Source organism: Xyrauchen texanus, chromosome 45 (genome assembly GCF_025860055.1).
Source record: "Xyrauchen texanus isolate HMW12.3.18 chromosome 45, RBS_HiC_50CHRs, whole genome shotgun sequence".
Taxonomy (NCBI): domain Eukaryota; kingdom Metazoa; phylum Chordata; class Actinopteri; order Cypriniformes; family Catostomidae; genus Xyrauchen; species Xyrauchen texanus.
This window is the reverse complement of record NC_068320.1, coordinates 24,175,711-24,194,848: the sequence shown is the minus strand read 5'-3', so window position 1 is coordinate 24,194,848 and position 19,138 is coordinate 24,175,711. Positions and strand designations below refer to the sequence as shown.

The 19,138-nt window shown below is 38.2% G+C and overlaps 1 protein-coding gene across 1 annotated transcript in view; it reads right to left on the bottom strand.

Annotated features, from left to right (window-relative positions):
- LOC127637216 (putative adenosylhomocysteinase 3) overlaps positions 1-19,138 on the bottom strand; it is a 45,321-nt gene that overhangs the window by 429 nt on the left and 25,754 nt on the right. Inside the window, exons 2-16 of the mRNA XM_052118166.1 lie at positions 11,932-12,040; positions 9,648-9,791; positions 9,116-9,216; positions 7,978-8,080; positions 7,792-7,886; positions 7,590-7,696; positions 6,873-6,989; positions 6,616-6,679; positions 5,779-5,867; positions 5,488-5,558; positions 3,878-3,972; positions 3,552-3,650; positions 2,531-2,599; positions 2,236-2,314; positions 48-168 (exon numbers count right to left, since the gene is read on the bottom strand). Coding sequence (XP_051974126.1) covers positions 48-168; positions 2,236-2,314; positions 2,531-2,599; positions 3,552-3,650; positions 3,878-3,972; positions 5,488-5,558; positions 5,779-5,867; positions 6,616-6,679; positions 6,873-6,989; positions 7,590-7,696; positions 7,792-7,886; positions 7,978-8,080; positions 9,116-9,216; positions 9,648-9,791; positions 11,932-12,040 — 1,463 coding nt within the window. The remainder of the gene's footprint in view (positions 1-47; positions 169-2,235; positions 2,315-2,530; positions 2,600-3,551; positions 3,651-3,877; positions 3,973-5,487; positions 5,559-5,778; positions 5,868-6,615; positions 6,680-6,872; positions 6,990-7,589; positions 7,697-7,791; positions 7,887-7,977; positions 8,081-9,115; positions 9,217-9,647; positions 9,792-11,931; positions 12,041-19,138) is intronic.

Below are 19,138 nucleotides of genomic sequence, written 5' to 3'. Positions count from 1 at the left end.
GATAGACTGAGGAGTTTAACGTGATGCTTTATCAAACAGCTTCTGACCTGTAATAGTTTGGCTTAAAGGGTCCGTTCTTGTTCAGGCCGAGGTATTTGGCCTGTTCGTCAGTCAGTTCGGTCAAGTGTGCATCAAATGTGTGGAGATGAAGGCTAGCCACATATTCATCTGCAGAAACAACAGTTTAACATTTATTCTTTGGACAACTACTCTTTTGCAGGGTATTACTACAAGGAAGAGTCACACCAACAGAAACTACAGAGTTTGCACCTCAATGATGTCATTCATATTTCAAAAGGTCACATTTAAGAAGACAAAAGCTATCCTAAACAGTGTATTTGGGCTATCTAAAAGACTATGAGGTTTTCTTAATGTATAGTTAGTATAATTAGCCCCTCAAATTCACATGGAAATTATGCAGTGCGCTTTTATATCAAGCATCTAATACAATACCATCCTGGAAAGTTAACTTTTTGTCTTGATCAGCAAGATATAATAGGTGGCTCGTTGGTCTAGGGGTATGATTCTCACTTTGGGTGTGCGAGATCCCGGGTTCAAATCCCAGATCAGCCCAGCATATACCTTGAGGTTTTTGGTTTGCAGCAGGGGCCTTCTTGGATCTAGGTTGTCCTTTTGAAGCACACTGCACTGCAAAATGATTTTTACTAGATTTTCAGCCAAGCAATGCTAAGGTGCTTGGTTGTTTACAGCCTGGTGCTAGTCACACCTAGGTCGCAGTTTCGATCCCCGTACCAAAAAAATGGGCGCATAGGTTAGATGGCTGTTAGATGTAACTTTCTGGCATTATTAACCCTGTCAGAACATTCTTTGACATTAAACTGTTTTTAGCAGAAGTTAATCGTATAAGTGTGGTATAGTGTAAACAGTCATTTGGATGTTGCTGGCATTATACTCTGATAAGGTATAACTATGACTAAGTACTATAATGTATTATAATTGTGGTTACAATTATTTACGAGAAGTTATAACATATTATATGATGTAATATTAGACATTACTAATGCGTTATAATGCCTTTACAATGCATTATAAATATTACCAAATCTTTCTTTCGTCACACCTTTCAGACAAAATATTATGACAATGTATTTTGGAATTTTCATGCTCTTACAAAGCAGCAGATCAATGGCTGCTTTTCCACTATCGGACCATTGCGAGCCGGGGCCATCAACTGGCCAGCTGGCGCCAGTAGCTGATGCCAATGTCACACTTCGCCCATTTCACAAGCAAGGGGAGCTCAAGCTGAGGTATCATGTTTTCTAGTTATCTAGACTATCTAGTTTATTTTGAACGTAAACATTTGCTAGCTAGCAAGATAAATTAGCGATAACTGATCTACTGTAACTGCCATGTCCTGTGTGGTCCCTCAACTAACAGCAAGACTATTTCCCAGTTCACACAATTCAATAAAGTTCACTGAACCATAGAAAGTAATTTCATTGGGCTTTGTCCATTGTGCATTACAACGGATTTGTACTGTACCTGCATTTTATGATGAACTTCTCTCTCTTAATTGCCTGATAAAAAAATGAGTTTCCCTGATAGGCTCCTAGATCTCCCTTTTAATTTTTTATATTTGTAAAGGTGAACTGCAAGTTTGAAAGGAAAAATCAAGAGGTTTGGAGAGGAAAATGACAGAATGATGCAGTCGGTAGAGAAAAGTGGCAGCCGTTTGTGACAGCATGACCTATTTTCAGCTGTCTCTCTCTCTCTCACTCCTCAGGGTCTGTGCAGGATCCCACAAGGATAAACTATACACTGTGGCGCAGAAAACACTAAATCTTTTAACAGGCTGTAGCCCGCTGAAACCATGCTTTCACGGTGCAGACTAAACCAATTACAGCAATTACACTCCTATACAAATAGCCAAGATATAACACAACATTTAAGGATTTTAGTGTGTTACTGTGTTTACTGCATGTGAAACATGTCTTAGTGAAAAATGAGCACTAGAGAACTAGTTAAAAAATATAAATGTTCTAAAATTCGTACATTTAAATGAATAGGTTAATTTATTGCAGTTAATTAAGTATTTTTTTTTTAAAAATGCATAAAAAAGTAACATTTAGTTATGCCCCCTGAGTCATACGTAAATTCCATCATAAGGAATTTTCCTACACAGCCGTTCAATTAGCAGGGGTTGGGAATGGTCTTATTTTGTAAGTGTGTGTGCATGCATGAATTTATATAAATATTAATGGGTGTATATCATACCCATTTTCTTGGGTAGCAGGTACACATCCTGCTTGTAGCGGCCTTCAGGAGCATTGTACAGCTCTATCAGAGCCAGAGCCTGGGGGACAAAGAGCAAGAAATCAGTCACTATGACAACAGCAAGGCTGTGACACACACACAATGCCTGGGGTTCATACACACTCGCTTAACAAACAGACAGAAAAAGCAACCCAGTCTCTGATAGGACCATTGAGTCAAATTGCACCCAAATAAAAGTAGAAATTATAATAATCGTTATAAAAAAGGCTTGATCTTACTTTCCCTCTTTTCTCACCTGGGTAGTAGCAGTGATGGACAGCACAAAGGTAGGAACAGTGGAGCAGCTCAGATTGAGAAGGCGACCCTGGAGAGAAACATACAGTCATTTTCATGTATATGCACCACCTAATACATTGTAATAAACAACAATATTTAGATAAATAGATTTGTACTAAAACACTTTAGTATATGAAAAATGTCGTCATCATCCTGAGACTTCCGTGAACGTTTTTGCATCTTGACACAAAAGAATAATTGAATCAGAGTTTGATTCACTGAAATGGACCGCCTGAATTGATTCACAGAAATGAATCTAACACCATTTTTGTGACTGAAGTTTAAAATCAGATATGTTTTACAACATCTGATACTCGTGAAACTAGTCTAATGACGTGGTCGTTAGGAAACTTAATTGCCTAAAAAAAAAAAAAAAAAAAGCGCATTAAAATCCCTTTTTTCTTTTTTTTTTTTTACTTTGTTAATTCCCGAGCAGCAAGAACATAAATCAACAGACAAGACAAACAATAACTATATATATTAAAATTAGTGACATGATTATGTGAAAATATGTACTTAAACTTCAATACTTTCCATAATAAAGATCCATATAATGGATAAATGGGTCAATATACACAATACAATTGTAAATACAAGCTTTTCAAAATTACTATTACAAAGTTACATTTAAATTCTTTTTAGGACAGGCTTCCTGATTTCCTGGCAAAATGATCACAAATATTATCCAAAGCAAGTTATTAAAAACATACAATAAAAACACACACACACACACACACACATATATATATATATATATATATATATATATATATATATATATATATATATATAAAACATATTTCTACTTCACTTTAACTGAGTTTCAACATACTGCCATTCATTTTTTTCTTTCCTAATTTATGTAATTTTATATTAACTACAATATAAATACAATGTAATAACATTTCAAGACATTGTATGTACATTATACAGCAGAACGGTCACATCTCTGATATTATTTTTTAAGAGCAATCTCTAACCTCTGCCAGCAGCACTAATCTCTTTCCATCCGGCCAGATCACATGGTCCACCTGTGACCTCACTCGCTCCCACGTCAGCTCAGGGGTCCGGAGACTGGCCTGAAACATTTGAAGATGCATTGAAGAATATATACACACACACACACACACACACACACACACACACACACACACACACACACACACACACACAATCTAAAAACGTATGCATACTACTATTCAGTAAACTGTGACTATGTGCACAGTCATACTCCTATTAACAGATATACACACAAACGAATATGCTTTGATGCTGTTTAAAGACAGCTGGGTTGAGGTTTGCTCACCACGTCAATCTCAGTGTTGGAGTGGCCCATGTTGCAGACGATACAGCCGTTCTTCATGCGGTCCATGTACTCTCTTACCACCACGTTCTTATTGCCTAAGGACACCACAAACACAAATGAGAACCAGTGCACAGGAACAGTTTTTTTCCCTCAGGCTATCCATCTCATGAACAGTTAAAACTGCCCCATTGAGCAATAATTATGTGTAATTCACAGTCTAGTCTTTTTATATTTACATACAATATATTCTGCCATTACATTCCCTTGCACTGTATATAACAGATTTGTATTTAGTTTTGCACTATGTATGTGTGTGTGTGTGTATGAGTATATATGTATGTGTGTGTATGTATGTATGTATATATGTATGTGTTTATATATGTCTTAGTGTGTATTCTATGCACGTTATTTTCTATTCAATTTTTATGATTTTTATTATTATCATCTGTCTTGTTGCTGTTTTGTATTGTTTGTACACTGGAAGCTCCTGTTAAGCTACCAACTCAAATTCCTTGTATGTGTAAGGATACTTGGCAGTAAAGCTGATTCTGATCTGAAACTGCTCTGAGACTGCCACAAAATCAGGGAGTCATATCGCTTATTCTCAATTCTCTTATTCCCCCCACTGAACAACTATAAATCAAATGTCCAAAGAAGTTACACTTATCACTCCAAATACAGTTAAGTTTATCTGCTCCAGCAAATAAACCTTCAAACAAAAACAAAACATGATTTTTAAACAACCTGTCTTCTAGTTCTTTACTGCAATAGTGCATATTGGTTGAACACTGTTCTTGTAATATACAGACACAATCAGAACTGTTGTCAAACTGCATTTCATTGAAATTCAAGACAGACTGCAGCTCAGGAGAAACTCTGCAACAGGCATAATAATCTGAGGTGTGTACGAGTCTGAAATGTAATTGACATTAGGGAGAACGATCTATGCAAAAATCACTACAAATGTATTTCTTTGTGCTAAGCACTTTACGGTTTCCTCATTGTGCTATGAATGTTAATGTAGAATGTGGTTATAAAGTCAACTACAAAAGGAAAACTTTAAACGTTGGCTTGACCAGAAACTGCTTAAAAACAAAAGTCTAAGAGTTCTCAGGCATTATGTAGTTTTAAGGTATTATGTTGCATAAGCTGTTGCTTATCTACTGTAGTAGTTGCCAGGTTGGTCTGGATGGTTGGTAGGGATGCTGCTTGGGTGTTGCTCATGGTTGCTAGGCAGTTGCTTAAGTATTTAAGATTGCGATGGATGGATGGATTTAATTTTCATACTGTCAAAGCTTTCAAACTACATAATGCCTATACAACTCTCAGACAGGATGGATGGAACAACAGATAGATGGATGGATGCTGAGTGAGTGGGTGGATTTAATTTATATACTGTTTAAGTTTTCAACCTACATAATGACTATAATACTCTCAGACTGGATGGATGATTTAATTTTCATACAGCCAAATCTTTCAAACTACATAATCCTATAAAGCTCTCAGACTGGATGGACAGATGGACGGATAGAACAACAGTCGGATGGATGGATGAAACAACAGGATGGAAGGCAGTGCAGTCAGTCTTGTAAACATTGAGGTAAATTCACCTGTGCAGGTGATGACGATGTCAGCCTGTCTGATGACTTCATTGAGTTTAACCAGCCTGAAGCCGTCCATGCTGTGTGAAAAAATTTTTTTTAAAAATAAAACAGATTAGATAGGAGTCATTTAAAAAAACAAAACAAAACAAAAAATCCCTGTTGCCATTCAGCAAAAAAAAAAAAAAAAAACTTAATGGTGTGGCATCAAAGATAACAGCACAATTGACAAAATGTATCTGTAATGACAATGCTGTTGTTGAGGAAATGCAGATTCAGGGAAAGTGGCAAAGGACTCACCAGGCCTGTAGGGCACAGATAGGGTCAATCTCAGTGACGTAGACGATGGAGCCCATCGCTTTGAGAGCAGCAGAGCAGCCTTTCCCAACCTAACAACACACACAACAACTATGTAAAACACATACAAGTCCAACATGATTACACAAACAGTGTTCCACATCCAGATCGTTTGTTTCCCCTGAATTCATACAAAACATTTTCCTGAAGTACAGTGACCTCTAGTGGTTGTATCTGGTATCCATCCAGTAATGCAGCAGTACAGTGGAGGTGTGGTCTACAAGAGTGATTGACAGTATCTCACTAATACAGTAGAATACAGAAAACTAGATATGAAAACTAAACCGGGGAAATAAAAAGGGTCCTAAAATGGGAAGAGCTTAGCAGCTCAGATGCTGTTTCTTATTGGTCAGGCTCAATGGGTCTACACTATTATGAGTTTTCAATTAAGTTTAATCAAAGGCTATTAAAGTTGCTCAGTGTCATTCTGGTGTAAGTTATTGTCCAGACTAATGCAGAAGCAGCAAATAGACAGTGATGCCTTTTTTTTGGCATCTCAAGTCAGGATGGACCAATGAACAGTTTGTTGTTACTACATAAGGTTTTCTTTAAAAATCATTAATTAATTTCACGTGGCCAGGTATACATATACATATAAGATACCCTTGCTAATTTGTGTCTATGTCCGAAATCTTCGTAATTTATATATTTAAACAGCTACACTTTTTAGTATATAGCTCCAGTGAGATCAAGACTGTTCTAGGATTTCAATGGCAAATGAAGCAAGACAACTTTGTGTCTCATTGGAAACGGTTGTTAGAAAGCAACTTTTGATCTCACCTCTCCATATCCACACACCACCACCTGCTTTCCACCGAACATCACGTCTGTGGTTCTCTTTAGACTAAAACACAAAACATGATCACGTTTAGTAAAAAAAAAAATATTCTAAACGATATATACTATATAACTGAAAATCTGTTACACTGGACTTCTACTTTATAGTCCATCAACCATATTGATTGTTGGAAAAACTATTAAGTGTGTACAGTTTTCCTATGGATTTTTCAAGGAAAAAGCCATTACGATTGACATACCCATCCAAGATGGACTCCCGGCAGCAGTACAGGTTATCAAATTTCTGCTTGGTCACAGAGTCATTAACGTTCATTGCGGGCACACACAACTTGCCTGCCTTGGACAGCTGGTATAGCCTGGGGAAAAAAATTATTACTATTATGAGAAACTAAAAAAGCATAGAGTACAACTGATCCATGCTCACCATAACACATACTGATATAACTTTAAAGGTTATACAAGTCATTATGTACCAGAACTTGCTTGTCTAAACATTATCACACGTGCCAATTCAACCAATTCCACTAGATGGAGACATGCTCATATGATATGGAAAAATAAGATGGATAGCTCTAAATTATTGTCCAGCAATTAGTCAATAAATGCAGAATATTGAACATTTTCAATTGAATGCACGACTTCTGAAGTGATCTTGAGTTACAGAGATTAAACACAGCACTGGGGAAGGTCATGAGATCATTGCTGTGTTTGTTTTTTTAAAGCTGAAGTGTCATTTCTGTATCACGTACACCACCAAATGAAATTGCAGAAATAAACATTGTTTTCAAAACAGCTTTCTGAAAACACCCCCGTCCGCCGTTGATCAAACAGAGGAATTTTCATAGGGCCTCAGAGACACAGTGTTCACAGTGTTATTAAGCTGTGATAGGAGGAAGTACTATTTAAACACAGAAAAAGTTAAATACATCAGTGTAAACATTTCACAGATTTCTCACCTGTGAACTCCAGTCACACTCTCCTCTACGATGCCTTTGATCTTCTTGAACATGTTGGGATATTTTTTATAAATCCAATGGGTCAAATCTCCTCCATCATCTAAAATCTACAAAACACAATATATAAATATCCTGAAAGGTCATAATATTTCATTAAATCAAGTCTATCAATGTAAAAGTAGAGGAAACAGGTCCAGTTTACCATGTTGGGCTGCCAGCCCTCCACATTAACACATCGATCGATACACCACCAGAAATCATCCTCTGACTCCCCCTTCCAGGCAAATACTGAGAAACCTGCCAGAGAGATTTCAGAGGGGTTAATCAGGGAAAAAAATAAAGAGATGGAATGAGTGGATGATAATGGGAACAAAGGAGACAGACGTACCTCCCTCAGCCAGGGCAGCTGCTACCTCGTTTTGGGTGGAGTAGATGTTACAGGCAGCCCACCTACACTGAGCGCCCAGAGCAGAGAGGGTTTCCATCAACACCTAAAAAAAAAAATATTAGAAAAAAACACAAGCTTGACCATTTACTTCAGAAATATAAGGGTGTTTCTTCAACTTCGGGCACTTCCAGCACTGTGGAGAGCCTCGTGAACATTTTTCATCTCTAACTAGTTTATTTAATTTGTCTACTAACAATGTCCAACAGTGTATGCACATGCATCACAGCAGATTTGCCATTTTTTCTGGAAGTCATATAGAAATACCACCATAATGTAATTTCCAGCACATCTCCAATTCTGTATTGTGTTCAATAGAATTCTGTGGTGGAAATGACACATTTAAAGCGATGACATCCTTTGACATGCTATGGCTAATTTCATAGATAACATTTTATGTATCGTAAACGCACAATTTCTGAAACATTTGGTAAAATTACAGCTTGATTGGACAGCTGCTCATGAGTGACATTTACATTGATTTTTCTTTGTTTTCCCACAAAGAAAAATCAATAGTTTGGTGTGGGACAGACAAATCATTTTCACATGATAAATGTTTAAATGTTATATGTTTATTTCAGATTTTCTTATAGTTTTAAATAGTTTAAATCAATAGTTTCATAATTTTTGTACTGGATTTTCACACTTTAATATTGAACGTCTGGCTATAAGTACCAAAAATAAGTGATGGAGTCCTGGTGAAAAGCAAGATTGAAATTGTTAGTTTGAATTAAAATCAACACCTGGGACCAGGAAAAACCCAAAGTTCAAGATGTCAGGAGACATTTATGCATGTTTGTGTGTACTTGGTCACATATCCTCCAAAATTCTCACAAATATAGTAAAACCTCTAAAAAGGACTTGTGTGGTCCTCACCAGTAAACAAAGTTCATAAATAGGGCAAATAATGTATTAATTATAATGCAAAAAGGATTCTGTTAGAGGTATCATTAAGGTGTTGGAATAATATAGTAATGTAATTAAATTAAGCTTAATTTAAGAATAACACATGAAGAGAAGGTACTCACTAGTATGCATGCATGTTTCAGTGTGTTCGTGTGTGTGTGTGTGTGACACTCACAGCAGTCTGTGCAGTGATGTGAGTGCAGCCCACAATTTTGGCTCCAGCCAATGGCTTCTCTCCCTGAGCTCTCTTCCTCAATGCCATGAGAGCAGGCATCTCTGCAGAGCATAAACATACACAGACACACGGAGATCATTAAAACATGCGTGTAATAACAAATGCCTGTTAAACCAATATACATGGTGATTTTCTCTCGAAAGCCCATGAAAGAGTCATAAACCAAAGAAACGTAAAAAAGTAAGGTCATTTTGAGCTGAAAGTGGCATATAGGCAGGCTGACAGTGTACAGTGAATTAATGCTCATGTGGTTACAAGGGGCCGTCCTGACGTCTCACAGTGCACATTGAACATATGGCCACTCAGCAGCACAGGAAACAATCAAAACATGCCTCGCTCAATTTCACTCTCACAAACAAAAACCAGTGGCTCAATCTGTTGACAAGCCTGCAGACAATGCAAAATCAGCTGACACACTCAAAAAGATTTACAGCTTGTTGGCTAAAATTCAACGCAACAGGGCCCTTCTCACCTTGCTCTGCGATCTCGATCTCTCTGCGTCCGAAATCAGCCTGTTTGATGTTCTTGATGCAGAAATCTCCATTGCCCTTGGAGTTCTTCTGCTGCTTGTCACGGGGAGAGGTCTCATCATCAGAGCTGTCAGTATATGAGGCAGCTGGGGAATTTTATATAATAATAATAAAAAAACATGTAAAACAGAGTGGTATGGGTAGGGATGTGCAAAACTACATATTTTCCAAATCAACTAGTTGGTGAGTTACCTGAATGACTAGTCAGCTAATTACACTGACACACAAATTATTAATCAAATGCTTGAAGACGCGGTGCAGTTATGGTAAAAATGTAATTGCTGTGATTAGTGGTAATGTGACCAACATTAATCTGATTTAAATTGGGATCCACACAGAGTAGTGCTGAGATGAGTGACTGATGAGATATTGAGCTCACCTGTTAGTTTGATTGACACCATGAGTGAGCATATTGAAGGGAGTGAAGCTGAAAGTGCTCATGATCAATCAAACAGTCTCTATCGCTCAACATAATATCTGATTGTCACGACTGACATTACATCACATGTACATGTGGGCGGCTATGTCTGAGATGGTAGAGCGAGTCGGCCACTAATCGCAGGGTTGGTGGTTCAAATCCCGGCCCACATGCCGAAGTATCCTTGGGAAAGACACTGAACCCCAAGTTGTTCCCAATGGCAGGCTAGCGCCTTGCATGGCAGCTCTGCCGCCATTGGTGTATGAATGTGTGTGTGAATGGGTGAATGAGTCTCAGTGTAAAGCGCTTTGAATACCGTTAAGGTTAAAAAGGCGCTATATAAGTGCAGACCTTATTAACCTATAGAAGTGCTAGTTGGCCATTGGGTGTAGTCTTTGCAGTGTGTTCAAGAGCAACTTTTTGGCACAGACGCAGCAGACGTGAGGTGACACCACAGTCGGCTTTTGTCACCGCTAGTTCTTTGATGTTGGTTTGGTGTGTCATAGCCTTAAGACGAAGATTGGCCAATTTAGATTGGTGGCCGATCGATCGGTGCACGCCTAAATAAAACCTAGACATAGTACAACGTAATTAAGAAGAATGCAGCGGTTCTAAAAGTTTAAGTATTTTTAACTTGACACAATGTCTTAAAAAGCTGCAAGCAAAATAAAAAAAAAAAACAATACAAAAAAAACACAGTACGAGATTCACCAAATTGGCCAAAGACGTCTGTCTCTACGCCCTGTGTGACCTCCTGCAGGAATGTAGATTTTCTAGCCCCTAGTGAGGTCTATTCTGCTGTGTCAATGTAATCCTCTTAAAGAGGCCTGCCAGAGAATCTGCATGCACACAGGAAACCCTTTGTTCACATGACTCACCTGACCACTCTACATTAGAACCGTGATGTACTGTACTAACCTAAGGCACACATTTACAACCTACCTTAGTCACACCTAGCCCACCCAACTCATGTTTGACGGGGTGTTTGCAATAACCTCTAATGTTTCCTGTGCGATTCTTTAAGAAATGTCACAAAATGTAAAGCCATCTAATGCAGAAGAATTAATTTCTTTACAAGGCCTCTGCATTATTTACATTTTTACTTGGTTGTTTATTACAGTTTAGGTAGAAATGCTGTTTGAATGCTTATTATTGAATGCTTATATGAAAATGAGCTAAAGCTAAAATCATACATTACAAATATGCATATATTGCAAATATTTTGGCTAAGTGTTTCAGGTTGATAGTGATTGGTCATTTATCTAGAGGCCAGACATTATGGTCTAATATTCTAGAGGGAAAAACTTATTTGTTATACTGTGAATACAATTTGTTTTCATGATCTAAATAAGATTGTATGGCCTCTGTGGGTTTCCATATGCAGGGCTGTAGCAAGGTAATCTGGGCCTGCTGACTGTAGGCCCCTTTCCTATTAAAACATTCTGTTTAGAATTTGTTATGGGCCCCTAGAATTGAATACCACCTTTCACCCCCACTAGCTACGGCCCTGTCCATATGTACGGAAAGACTAATTTTTTGTAATTAATTTAGGTGCTACTATAAACTTGAAATCTCTTTACGGTTAAATCTGTCTCACCAGTGCTGTGTATTTCCATGCAAAAGGTTTCATACAGCTTCATTTCCTTACTGAAAATGAATGAAAATATGGATGGACTCCAGTTGACACACTGCCAATTCCTTCAAATGTGATTTAAGAAATATCTAGCTTTTGTCATAGCACTTTTAAGTATTTTTTTTCATGAATGTATGCATTCACTGATGTTGCCAACTGACATACAATGCCGTACCTGAGCTGTAGCTGTCTGTAGATGACTGTGAGATAGAGCGAGACAGAGATCTGCGGCCGATCTTGGTGGGACGTTTGTTGAACTCCTGCTTCTGGTCTGCAAACTGGATCTGCAGAGAAAAGGGTGGAGAAGAGAGAGAAGAACAGAGTGAGACACCTTAAAAAAAGGTATTGTGCAGAGTTTTTGAGATTGGATTACAAAATAGTCCTTCTTTAAGCCCTTCAAAATAGCCAAATAATCTTTTAACTGTTCTACGATTGTCTGAGCTGTAATACTCAGAGATCATGTTCAACAGCGCTCCAATTACCAAGTGTCAAAATACCAAGAATTGAAAAGCCTTTAAGTATGTAAATAAAGACCAGCTCGAACACAATGCTACTATTCACATATTAAACCAAATACTGCAAACTATGCAGGAATAATCCTTCCGATGCATTACTCAGAAAGTGAGATGGAAATCATTTAAATCCAAGATCCTGCAATCTGTAATCTTTAACTAAACTTTAACTGTTAGGCAGGCACTTCCTTTTTCCCCACAGATAAGGTGCGGCCAATTTAGGCTTTGAGCAAGCTAAATTAGTTTGGCATGAAGCACAAATTCAAGTGTTTGCGCTATCGTAACAAAATCTACTACATCAGCATCCTTTTAGCGTCGTCACCCACTACAGCGCACCTATGCAACTGAAAGTCTCGATCAGCAGTGGAAACTATTTAGAGCTCGTTGTGAAGCAATCATAGATGTGCCGGTAAACTGCTGCAACAATGAGGATCAGGCTGTGTAAACCATGAGAGGATTACGGCATGGTGCCCTGCTGGTGTTAACTGACGTGCCCCACTGGGGGATTTGTGTCAACAGCAGGAATCAAATCTCCCAGCCCCATCAATTCCATCATTTTAAGAGCACCACTCTTATATAATGCTGGGACATACCGGAGCCCAATCAACCTCATATTGAGTGATCGCAGTGATTAATCTTTGGGTTTTAGGTTTAAGCTATAAGAAGAGATGCTTTCAGCAAGTTTGGATGGTTCGATTATAGAACACACTATCACGCAGACGAGTGCAAGGCCCTGACGCGGTCTCTCACAGACCTCGAATCACACAGGCATGTCGCTGCGCCCCGAGCTGAAAGAACTTGCGCGTGATTGTCACTCAGTGGGGTTTTGCAACAATAGCAGTACAGAGAGACCTTGAATCATTAAAAAAAAAACTCCCACAGACTTAAATCTGGCACCTCTTTATCTCTTATCGTTTGACACAAAAGGGCCGAAGGACTTTACTGGAACATTTCAATGTTCAGGAAATCACAGATATTGTGTGCTCACAGAAACGAATGATAAAATGATAAGAGTAACGTTGTGGCACACTTAGATTAAGTAAGAAATGTGGTACAAAACCACAATAGCAGGACACACATCTAATTCGAAGGAGCTACCTTCTTAGGGCATATTGGTTCCGGAGGTGTTTTTCCACATTCATTTCTTCCAGAGGGATTTCATAAAATCCTTCATAAGAGTTCTAAGCCATGAACCAAACTTACCAGCTTGCAAATCTTGATTTGAAGCAAAAAAGTATTTTAAAATCGGACAAAAGGTACAAGACTTTGTACTTAATGGCTTTAATGAATGAGGGAATGAACAACAATCTCAAATTGTAATGAATTTAAAAATATAGATTTTATGTTGTTAATTATAAGTATAGAAATGATATATTTTATGCTTATTGTAAATATTCAGATACAGTATTGTGAAAAAGTCTTAGGCACATAAGATGCTTCAAAATAAAAATAGTCTTAGGATGGTTATTTATATTTTCAGCTTTAGTCTGTCAATAGGAAATATACATTTTTGACTCCCAAACATTTATTTGCAAATAGAATAGAAGAACAGGGAGCAATGCAACAGATGACATGGTCCCCACAGAGCCCCTACTAAATGCTTGAGTTAGTCTGGGATTACAAGAAGAGATTACAAGCAATTGAGACAGCCGAAATAGATTGTAAATAGAACTGTGGCGAGTTCTCCAAGAAGCTTGGAACATCCTATCTGCCAACAACCAAGAAAAACTGTGTCCAGGTGTCCCTAGGATAATTGATGCTGTTTTGAAGGCAAAGGTATTCACAACAAATATTGATTTAGATTTTATGTTTACTGGACTTTGTATGACATTAATTGATAACTGAAAACTTTAGCTTATTTTTGAAGACATTCTCACTATGCAACATTTTCCCAAGTGCCTAAAACTTTTGCACAGTACTGTATATACAAGTATGGAGAGTGTCTCTGCAGCCCCGTTAATCCATGCGGAGCACACAGATGGCTCCGGGTCTATTTCCATTCCAGAAGGTTAAGCATACAGCCCTCGGGAAAGCCTGGAGTGCATCTCACCAGCCAGGGGCCTGAAGACCACCCCATCGCAGTCTTCACTCTTGCCTACTTAACAGAGGGCTCAGAAATCGCTCCATCCTTCTTTTCCTTCAGCATCACAGAGCTGGAAGTGAAGAGCAGCGGAGAAAGAAACAGAGCTAAAAGGAGAACAGAACGCAGCAGGGCAACTGAACATTTATACCAGCTTTACGCGTGACCAGTTCGGACTGATCCCATGGCCCGTGTAGCACAATGCTGGACTGTTTATCTTTGCAGCTTTACTGTCATCTCTCTTTTAATTGTTAATTCTTTACAGTCTGGAATGCTTCTGGTCAGTGTTGGCAAAATGTGTATGTTTGAAGCTTTGAGTTTGGGGATATATGAGGTGATCACTGAGTCTCAGGTACAAGATAATGGAAACATGCCTTTGTTCTTTGTGTCTCATATTCTGAGACCTATGACCAGGAGGGGACAGATCTCATGTATCAGAAAGACAATTTACTCAAGTGTTCTAGAGTTCATTAACCCCACATTTATGGCCAACTTCAAGATAAACTACAAGTATGAGGGCTTCTCACTAGTAAATTTGTGCCAAGACTTTGACTATTATTTCAATATTGTAAAAGAGACATAATACTGATAAATGTTTTATGATGGCCCATATACTGTTTGAAAATAGAGCCAAAAGAGAGAGTCAATGAGCTGGAGAGTGTCCACTTGTCTATTCAAGCTCTGGAGTGTTGGCTTGAAAACATCCTCTCAGTAGGACTGTACACGTTTCCCGTAGAACTGGATGATTACATTATGAGTCAATAAAACAATTAATAAAAAATAAAAGGTATGTCTTGCCTAAAGAGCACTTTAAATATGTGATAGAGCGCAACAGTGCAGGCACACTTTCAGCCACCTTGGTTCAAGAAATTAAATTATTCATTTTTTCCAATAGGATTTCATAAAATCCTACACAAGATTTATAATCTATGAACCAAGACAACCAGCTGCACGGTGAATCACAACATTACAAAATTTGATTTGAAGCAAAAAAGTATTTAAAATTTTAAAAAAGACAAAAAGGTACAAGATAGTGTACTTAACGGCTTTCATGAGGGAATGATGAAATGAACCGAAACTTATAGAAAATGTTCAAACTATTGATTTAGAGCTGTTGATTTTAAGCATAGAAACAATAAAAAGTTTCTTTGTATTAGTAGTTTGAGTGTAGGGGAGACCATATCCACAGTGTGTCATGGGACCGAGCAGACACTGCAGAGCTCTTTTGGCGCACTTTGTTTGGCGCGATTCTCTGATTGGTTGAATCTCTCTCATCAGGATCATGGTTGGTAAAGTTCATCAACAGAAATTCTGCTAATAAACTATTTTTTAAACAATGAAATAGAAATAACTAGGAGAAGCTTCAGCAGAAGCATATACCATCGATTAACCACCTTGGAGCTCATAGTACGTCTTTAAAAGGTTTATCTTCCAAATCAGTTAGCCAAGCTTATGGAGAAAATGAATGGGGTTTTTACTTCCAGAACTCGGATATGGTTTTCATTCAAATGTCTGTGCCACTATACTAGACATATTATTCATGAAGCTAGCTATAAACATATCAATGCAACTGCATTGGCAACTGAAGGACTCTCAGACCATGAGAAACAATTCTCTGGTATCATGAAACAGAGATTGAACTCTTTGGCCTGAATGGAAAGCGCCATGTCTGGAGGAAACCAGGCACTGCTCATCACCTGGCCAATACCATCCCTACATTCAAGCATGGTGGTGGCAGCATCATGCTGTGGGGATATTTTTCAGCGGCAGGAACTGGGAGACTAGTCAGGATCAAGGGAAAAATGAATGCAGCAATGTACAGAGACATCCTTGATGAAAACCTGCTCCAGAGCGCTCTGGACCACAGACTGGGGTGAAGGTTCATCTTCCAACAGGACAACAACCCTAAGCACACAGCCAAGATAACAAAGGTGTGGTTACGGTACAACTCTGAATGTGCTTGAGTGGCCCAGACTTGAACCCGACTGAAAATCAGATCTGAAAATGGCTGTGCACTGACGCTCCCCATCAAACCTGATGGAGCTTGAGAAGTCCTGCAAAGAAGAATGTGAGAAACTGCCCAAAAATAGGTGTGCCAAGCTTGTAGCATCATACTCAAAAAGACTTGAAGCTGTAATTGGTGCCAAAGGTGCTTCAACAAAGTATTGAGCAAAGGCTGTGAATACTTATTTACATGTGATTTTTTTCATTTTTAATACATTTGCAAAGATTTCAAACAAACTTTCATGTTGTCATTATGGGGTATTGTTTGTAGAATTTTAAGGAAAATAATTACATTTAATCCATTTTGGAATAAGGCAGCAGCATAACTAAATGTGGCGCTGTGAATACTTTCCGGATGCACTGTATATATGTATATATGTACAGTGCATCCGGAAAGTATTCATTGATCCATGACAGATTCTGAAGAAAATTATCTTTTGAGTTCTGTTACACACATTACTTTAACGGTATTGAATGTACATCACAGTAAAACATTCTACAATGTGCACCAACATAGATATTAGGTCTGTCTCTCACTCTTGGAGCAGTCTACAGTGTTTACAGACAGCCACAGTATAATCATTTCCCTGAGTCCGACTAGCATCCACATTATCTTACTGCTTTATACATTGGATGTGTGCTAATTTTGAAACAAATGAAAAATGAATAATAAATGCAATGCTACATGAAGTGACGGCTTACATCATCGGTGTTGTGGGCGCAGAACAGAGGTCAAAATAGAAGCCGACTTATCACGACCCCGCAGTGACTCTTTTAGATTGCTGTCATGGTGACGAAATCCAAGGCTGGTGTGCCAGGGGGATTGTTAATTTAGGATACAGTGGAACAAGTTGGTAATTGTACTGGCATAATGGTGGCACTGGGAGGCAGTGTGTTCAAAGAAGCACCCAGAAAGGGTCTCATCTACTGCTTGGCTTATATCTTGGAAAGCTATTTTTTATGGGCACAGCTACAGACAGGAGATTAGACTTGACAGAGTTGAAAGGAATTGTTCATCTAAAAATGACATTTCTGTCATAATCACCCTCATGTTGTAAACCTAATAAGCCTTTATTTTCCCATGAAACATAACTATTATTAAAAAAAAATGTACTTATGCAGCTCTTGCTATATGACAGTTCATAGTGACCGGGGGCTGTTAAGGTCCAAAAATGACAAAACGCCATAAAGGTAGTCCATATGACAAGTGCACTATATTATAAAGGCTAGGATATACTTTGTATTTCTGCATGCCATTCCATATCACATTGTCAAACACTCAGACTTACAAAGTATACTCTAGTTTTGACTGTGAGCCCATCCGGACACATTTGACACATGCGTACTATGACTGTTTTGTGATACTCTACACAGCAATGCAAAATAATCTACTAAATTTCTTCTTTTATGTTCTATTGAAAAAATAAAAGCATATGGCTTGTGATCACCAACATTTTCATTTTTAGGTGAACTATTACTTCAACCCCACATTAATAAATGCAATAAGTGCAGATCTGCCAGACTTTGAAGCGGAGGGCATCTCTGTACATTTTACATCATCTGAACACAACTCGCTGCAGGCTAGAGCTGTACAGCAACTCCAGAAAACAAATTATTAAAAAAAACATTATCATCCAGCCGAGCTCAGAGACAATAAACAAGGACATTTCAAAGGGAAAATTCATGAGATATGATAGCTTGGAATTTACTCCAGGACAAAAGGTTCCACATGCACACAAATTCTTACATAATCACATTAAGCAAATGTTTCAGCAGGGATTTCATAACTGATGGACATTTTCAGTGCAGACTCCAAGTTAATAGGAGAGGAGAAACTAGTATTACTGCTAGCAGGTGAATAGAGAATAACTGCACAGGAAAGAAACAATGCTAAAAACAAACGGGCTTTAAAATCGAGAAATCATACAAAAATAGCTGAGCATTCTTCCTCTGTCTACGCCAAAGCATAGAAAAATGTATCATGTGCCTGTGATGAGAGCTATTGCTTCTGTAATGGAGCCACTTGAGTGTCAAAAATCGAATGAAAAAATTGATGGAAAGCTTTTCCTGCAGAAGTCAGCGATGAGGGCTAGCTCTCCAGAGAAACAACATGATGCTTTTCATTACAGGAGGGTTGTATCGCCAGTCAGTCAGAGGCCCTGAACGTCTCTGGAGGATCATTAAATTAATCCGTGGAGAAATGTGTGTACAGAGATTCACCTGTCATTTTGTTTTATCCTACAAAGAACCTGCATCGACTACGATACCTGATATTCACATCACATTGAATATTCACAATATACAGTATTTGCAATGATATTGCTGCAGATATCAAATTAAGCAACATTGTGAATATCATTCTACAACTTTAATGTGCTTTTTTTGGGGCATTAAGCTTCCTAAAAAGCGTGTCATAAGACAATGAACGTCACATTATTCCTTCATTTAGTGAGAGAAGAGACCTATTAGAAATAGTTTGGTGGATAGTTCCTCTGTTTGATGGAGAAAAAAAACACAAGCTATTTCAGAGATCATATCAGTGGTTGTTTCAACCGTTAAAAGCTAAGACCATAGCTTTAATTTGACATACTACGATATCTCTGTGGCTATGTGCTCTCTCACACGTTCACAGATGGTTTCATTACAAGCCATAAAGAGACGCTTACAGCGACATCACTTTTTACAGTCGGGTTTTAGGTATGATAAGTAGCGTGGGTAATGCGATACAAAACGGTGAGCCGCTCTGACTAATGATGGCAACAGAAATAAGAGAGCCTGGTGGAACA